This window comes from Cucurbita moschata, unplaced genomic scaffold, assembly GCF_002738365.1.
Source record: "Cucurbita moschata cultivar Rifu unplaced genomic scaffold, Cmos_1.0 Cmo_Scf00031, whole genome shotgun sequence".
Classification (NCBI taxonomy): domain Eukaryota; kingdom Viridiplantae; phylum Streptophyta; class Magnoliopsida; order Cucurbitales; family Cucurbitaceae; genus Cucurbita; species Cucurbita moschata.
Genome location: NW_019268547.1, coordinates 638,493 through 645,556, shown reverse-complemented (window position 1 = coordinate 645,556; position 7,064 = coordinate 638,493). Strand labels below are relative to the sequence as shown.

The 7,064-nt window shown below is 37.2% G+C and overlaps 2 protein-coding genes across 3 annotated transcripts; one reads left to right on the top strand and one right to left on the bottom strand.

The window, feature by feature from the left end:
* Positions 1-154: 154 nt before the first annotated feature.
* Positions 155-2,547, top strand: LOC111464696 (scarecrow-like protein 30). Its single transcript, XM_023108921.1, has one exon. It carries the CDS (start codon positions 347-349, stop codon positions 2,357-2,359), a length of 2,013 nt encoding a protein of 670 aa, XP_022964689.1. The 5' UTR covers positions 155-346; the 3' UTR covers positions 2,360-2,547.
* A 156-nt stretch (positions 2,548-2,703) lies between these two features.
* LOC111464700 lies at positions 2,704-5,583 on the bottom strand. Of its 2 annotated transcripts, none has more exons than XM_023108925.1 (9): positions 5,288-5,583; positions 4,945-5,049; positions 4,785-4,850; positions 4,532-4,626; positions 4,409-4,446; positions 4,244-4,331; positions 3,857-4,132; positions 3,055-3,120; positions 2,704-2,977 (listed from the first exon to the last, which is right to left on the bottom strand). In XM_023108925.1, the coding sequence occupies exons 2-9, from the start codon at positions 5,003-5,005 to the stop codon at positions 2,822-2,824; spliced, it is 846 nt and encodes a 281-aa protein (XP_022964693.1). In that variant the 5' UTR covers positions 5,006-5,049; positions 5,288-5,583; the 3' UTR covers positions 2,704-2,821. The 2 variants fall into 2 exon arrangements, with proteins under 2 accessions (XP_022964693.1, XP_022964696.1); XM_023108928.1 differs by having other exon boundaries at positions 4,945-5,057; positions 5,288-5,581.
* Between the last annotated feature and the right edge of the window lie 1,481 nt (positions 5,584-7,064).

Below are 7,064 nucleotides of genomic sequence, written 5' to 3'. Positions count from 1 at the left end.
ATATATATATATATATATATATATATATATATATATATATATAATTTTCTTTCCTTTCTGAGGTGGTCAAGATAACTTGGGGATCAAGAACCAAATAAATAATATTCTCAATTTTTTTTCTTTTGGTTCTAGATAAAAAAAAAAAAAAAAAAAAAAAATTGAGGCTTCCTGGAACCATCGTCGCCGTCAGAAATGGCTCGACACTTGGCCACTGACTCTTAAATACCCTACAAACTCCCAATCCGTGTTCATATTTCCAATTTTTCACCCATTTCTCTTCAGATTTGCTTCTAATTTTTTCTGGGTCTTTCATTTCTCATCTTAATCTTCTGACCCTTTTAATTTTATGGATAATATCCTCGACGATTTCCCCAATTCCTTCAACAATTTTCACTTCAATCCCCAACTCTCTAATGGGTTTCTCAAAATCAACCGCGAAACCGTCGATCCCCTCCAGATTCCGGCGAAGCCGCAGCAAAATCAGCAGCAAATCAGTAATAATTCATCATCGTCGTCGTCGATGTCGCCGTCGAGCTCCGAGGGAGACTCGCCGGACAGCCAAGACACCTCGAATACGATGCTGAAATACATCACCGAGATGCTGATGGATGAAGGAGAGGATCTTAAAACAAAGCCCTGTATGCTTCTTGATTGCTTGGCTCTTCAAGCTGCTGAGAAGTCTTTTTACGATGTTCTTGGCCAGAAATATCCTCCTTCTCCGACAGGAAATGGCGATTCAGCTCAGGATTTCAGCTCGGGTAACTCCTCTGTTCTTGGATTGTCTGAAAATTGTGTTGTGGGTCATGATTCGTTTGTTGGGATGCAATATATTGGGCATTTTAGGCAAGGAGTTGAGGAAGCTAGTAAGTTTCTTCCTGTTAATGGAACATTTGGGACAATTGATTTGGATAATGATTTGTGTGTGTCTGTTCCTTTTAAGGATGTTGATGTTTCTAGGATTAGTGGGTCGTTGAGAGACAAGAAAAACCGACAGAGGGAGGAGGAGAGTGATGGGGAGCTGAGAAGTAGTAAGCAGTCAGCTACTTTTGCTGATGATAATTCACTGTCTGATTTGTTTGATGAGGTTCTGTTGTGTCGGGGCGAGAGTCGGCAGTCGCCGTGCGGTTCGGATGAATCGTCGGAGACCGAAGTGAATAAGAAGAACTCGAGAGGGCGGAGAAGGAAAGGGAAGAAAACTCGATCTAAGAAGCAAGATAATAGTGTGGGAGTTGTGGATTTGTGGACATTGTTAACACAATGTGCTCAAGCTATTTCGAATTATGATCAAAGAACTGCTAATGAGCTGTTGAATCAGATCAGGCAGCATTCTAGTCCATCTGGGGATGGAAATCAGAGATTAGCTCATTACTTCGCTAACGGTCTCGAGACTCGCCTTGCGGCTGGGACGCCTCTGTATATGCCATTTGCAAGTAATGAAACCTCGGCTGCTGAGATCCTGAAAGCGTTTCAGATGTTCATTAAGGCGTGCCCGTTTCGGCGTATGTCGTATTTCTATGCGAATCGAACGATTATGAAGCTAGCTGAGAAAGAAACAACGCTGCATATCATTGATTTTGGTATTCTGTATGGTCTCCAATGGCCTTGTTTGATTCAGCGGCTCTCTCGTCGACCTGGTGGACCTCCCAAGGTTCGAATCACCGGGATCGAGCTTCCCCAGCCGGGGTTTCGCCCTGCTGAACGGGTTGAGCAGACTGGTCGTCGCCTTGCACATTACTGTAAGAGATTCAATGTGCCATTTGAATACAAGGTCTTGGCTCAGAAATGGGAAACGGTTAAATACGAGGATCTTAATGTCAATCGAGACGAACTGACTATTGTAACTTGTTTGTTCCGACTTAAGAACGTACCCGACGAAACCGTGGTTGCGAACAGTCCACGAGACAGGGTTCTGAAGTTGATAAGGAAAATCAACCCAGATCTGTTCATTCATGAAGTGATGAATGGCTCATTCAACACTCCTTTCTTCAACACAAGGTTTAAGGAGGCATTGTTTCATTACTCGTCGTTGTTCGACATGTACGAAGCGACAATGCCTCGAGATATCCCAGAGAGGCATCTATGTGAGAAGGAAATCCTAGGAAGAGACATCGTGAACGTGATAGCGTGCGAGGGGCTCGAGAGAGTTGAAAGGCCAGAGACATACAAGCAATGGCAAGTAAGGAATACGAGGGCCGGGTTCAAGCAAGTACCATTAGACCAGGATCTGCTGAAGAATGTGGAGAAGATAGTGAACACAGAATACCACCAAGACTTCGTGATCGATCAGGACGGGTCGTGGATGTTGCAAGGGTGGAAGGGTCGGATCATCTATGCGTTATCGTGTTGGGTAGTCGCCTAAGAGGCCAAGCTTTGCAAGATTTTGGATCATTCCTTTTTGAAGTTGTATGCTAGTTATGTATTATTATGTAGCTTGATTATTGTTGGAATTTTGTATATAAATTTGCCTATCCATTTCTCACTCTACATGTCTGCAACGATTACGAAGCATGCCGATTGTTCGAATGTATATCCAACGATTATCCGAGCTACCGGAGATTAATATGGTTTTGTATTGAAGACATCAACAAGCGTATATGGACGACCGTAGTGCGACCGCACGCCTTTTTTTCTTCTTGTTTGGATAACGTCTTTCATCAACTATGCTAGTTTAGGTTATGATAAAAGCAAAAAGAAGTATGATCAACAGGAATCCAAAAGGAAAGATGTGTTCTATTAACCAGCATTCATTGCAGTTGCCAACGGCTTTGCACTATCAAGTATTGTCATCATAGTACGTACAACTTGATATCATAAGTACTAATTAAGCTCTAACTGAAGTCTCAATAGCTACCTTTTCGGAGTACGAAACGTTTTCGAGCTTCTCCATGGTGTCCCAAAGCTCGGGCAATCCTTCCCTGATGTTATGGATGTTCTCGAACGCGTGATCCACCCCGTTTATTTGTTGTGAACTACCAATCTAAATTCATGATAAGGTCAGAATGTTTAACCGTTCAACAAGCTTTGAAGAACAAGAAATGGCGTATTTGCACTTACCAGTACTGTATGAAGGCCCACCGACTTCCCGGCTTGTAGATTACGAACGCTATCGTCGAAGAACAACTGCAGACAAGACAGTAGGAAGAATGTAGTATTGTGAAAAGAAAATAACAGATCAGGCCAACTATTGAACAATCAAGCAATGTTCTTGATGGTAAGGTAGCAAGCTTTGAAAATTGCTCGGCTAGCAGTGCGGTAGCAATGGGCTTGGCCTTTGTAGAGAACTAAACATTAGGGCGTGGAAAACTCTCCCAAGTAGACACGTTTTAAAAACAAGAAAAATCCAAAAAAGAAAACCCATATGCGAGCGGTGGGTCTGGGTCGTTACAATCCCACATCGGTTAGAGAGGAGAATGAAAAATTCGTTAAAAGGGTCAGGGAGCAATGTTTTTGATAAAGGTGTGGCGAAACATTTTTCATAAAGGCAATGGTATAATATTGTCCATTTTGAACCTAAGCTTTTATGGCTTTGATTTGGGCTTCCCCAAAAGCCTCATGCCAATGAAGATATTATTCTTTGATTATAAACCCATGATCCATCCCTAAATTAGCTGATGTGAACCCTTAATCGAGGTTCGACTCCTTTTCTTTTGGAACCCTGATATCATATCAGATGAACCCGACTCTCCAACCCATGTTCGACATTATAAGGGGTGCTTCATTCCCCGATCGTTACACTTTGAGAGAAGAAAAAAGTCAACAAAAAGTGGACTATCTGTAGGTGGGCTTGGGCTTGGGCCGCAACACAAAGTGTTGGAAAAGCTCATTTAAAGTTAATTCTAATCTGTTCTTCACTTACAGTTTTTTGCGGGTTGATATTGGCGATCTCGAAAACTTGCTTATATGCCTCTTCAAATGGTTTGCAGATGATTGGTGTCTTCGGCAGATCAATATCAGAGTTTAGACTGCTCATAAACTGATCTATATCAAAAACTACAGACCCTGCTGCCTCATCAACAACTGTTTCCTTACTAGGATTCAAAGTCTCAAAGCATAAAATCCCTTCAAAGCAGTCCTCTAACCCAAGTCTCTGCAGCGCTCTAGTTGCATGAGCCATATCACCATTGGTGAATAGCTGAGCTCACAAGTGAGACAGAAACCCGAAAAGAAAGCGTAACAATCAAATCACTTGGTGAAACACGAGAAGACATCGAATCATGTAACGAATGTCAATAAAGCTACTTACAAGTTTTCGAATCGGTAAGCTATGAAGAAGGTTCCTTAATACAGGGTCAGGCTTGAGCCTATCATAAGGCAACCTTCCATGAGCAAAACTGCAGAACAGAACACATTATGAATATAACTCAAAATTCTCAAACATACACACTAATGAAGATCAAAAGGTAGATACCTATGGAAATCATCGTAGTCGAAGTCATAACCGATAGCCTGCAATCACGATAAAACGACAATGACACAGAATCAAATCATTATGAAGAAAGATCAAGCAAAAGGCCGTGATGTTTTAACTTACTCTAAGACCAGCCAGTGTTGTCCCATAAATCTTGTACAAGGAAATGCACAATTCAGGCACGTTCTCCTCAATTCCTAACTTTTCAATCATAAATTCTACAAGAAAAAGAAACAAAATTCATCCAATTCCATAAAACAACAAGAAAAATAACCTAAACTCCGTTGTCCCATGCCAATTCACACTGTCCTAAACTCTATCAGCCTCAAATGTTCCTGAATCCAGAGGGGAAAGGAGAAAGGAAATTCAAACCAACCTTGAATGTTCTTGGAGACTTCCTTTGACAAACCAGAATTTAAAGGATAAAGGGTGTCATCTAGATCTGAAAGTAAACACATAATTCTTTGCTATCAAAAACTATTCACTCTTAACTTTGAAATTGAAAAGGAAAACATTAAAAGCCCCAAATGTAATACCAAAGAGAAGACATTCATATTTAGCATCAGAAAACTGCGTGAACTGATCACCATTCTCCATTTCCAGGTACACTTCAACAACCGACAAATCTCAAAATACTTAATCTGCAATCCTCAAAATCACAGATCAAACAGATCTCAAACTTAAGAAAATCCTCAAAAAGAATCACAAACAAATATCATTTCATCAATCAAGCGATTAAGATCCAACCAAGCTCAGACCGATAGGAAATTAAACAAGAAAAATGGTAAAACGAAACAACGAATGAAACAGCCGAGATCCAGCAAAGTATTCAGGAAATGGTGCCAAACAATGAACGAATACAATGAATCCGATACTCACAATAATCAAACTCGATCCGCCTGTGAAGAAATTCGCCTGAATAAGGTAAATCAATTGAAACGCACAAAAGTTATTGGAACTAAAAAGTCTGGAGCGATGCAATCAGATATCGTGGGCTTATAAGGTACAGACACGTTCTCAATTGTGTTCACGCCTTTTGATGAACAGTCGTCGAGGAAGTGAGTGAAATCAAAGCCACATTAATTAACAATACAGTACGACAATTACAACGCTCCGCCGCAATGAATGCAGGGTTGTGCGGTGGTCGGCGCCGCTGCGGGCGGACGCTTTCCTTCGGGAATCAGCAACGTCTATTACAGGCAACAAATTTGAAATTTGGAGTTTGTAAATAAATGGTTTAAATACTATTTGTTTTAATCTATTTTTGGTCACCGTTCAAATTTAATTTCTATTTTTCAATAAATCTAAAATCACTCCCGATCACTAATTTCGGGTTAATTTAGACTTTAAATTGGATGACTAGCTAAAATAAATAATTAATTAATTAAAATTTTGGTTAAATTAATAAAAATATCTCTAAATTTTCAACTCCATTTAAAAAATTTATTTCGAAATATAAGTAATGTTCTTAAATTTTTTTTAAAAAAACCTAGTAAAAGAAAATTCAACCCTTAATCATTAATAATTTATTTAAAGAATATTCTTAATTTTTAAAAAAATGTTTTGTCTTGTATTAAAAAATATCAATAATACCCTTAATTTTTTTTTCTTTTTAAAAAAAGTTTTAAAATATTTTTAAACGGTAAAAATTAAAGTTGAACTATTTTTTAATGAAAATGATTAATATTTTGTTTAAAAAATACCGTTAAAAAATACATCCTTAAACTTTAAAAATAAAATATTTTGTCTAAAAAATATTTTTGAAAATTAATTTAGAATAATGAAAGGTAAAAAATATTTTAATGAAATTTTAAAAAAGTTTAAGAGTATTTTAAAATCAAAATAATAAAGTTTTCCTCAAAATTATATATTTTTTTAAATTAAAAAATATTATCCAAACTTTTAATTTTTTTTATATATATTATTGAAAGTTTAGGATTTTCTTTATTAATTTAACCTAAAAATTTGTCTCTCAATTTTTTAACTCAACAACAATTATATTTTTAAAATATAAATAATTTTTTAACTGAATCATAGATTTTCCATTAATTTTTTATAATTCAATAATCTATCCCAACGAGATTTAATATTAAAATTTGACTTTTTAATCGACCGTATTAATTGAAGTAATTAATTCATTTAAGCGTTACAAAAAAGTTACTTCATTTTCATTCTAATGAACTAACAATAAAAAAGGAAAGAAATAGATAATATTTTAAATGAAACATACACGTTTAAACGTTGCTGTTACTATAAAGAATCAATAGAGTTAATTCTGCATTAAGCGTTTATGATATGTGTACATTAGCGACCTTAGATTAAGTAGAAAATTTAGGGTCGTTAAAAAAATGAGTATCAAATGGGTTCAGCTGAGCTAAGCCAAACCGAGGTTGAAAACTTGGAAACCATACGCCTTTACTGAAAAGAAGACAGTGATATATTGGTGGTCGAGGTTGCTCGCGTTGAAGCCTTCAGAAGAGTACCGAAAGGAGAGAGAAACCGAGAAGTATGAACACAAGAAACTACTAAGAAAATTCAAAAAGACAAAAGCCTCCTTTTGGTTGAAAAAGGAGAGCTTGAAATTTTGGAATGGAAAAGGGAAAAAGGGCAAACTAATAATTGACCATCAAACCATAAAAAAAAAAAAAAAAAAAAA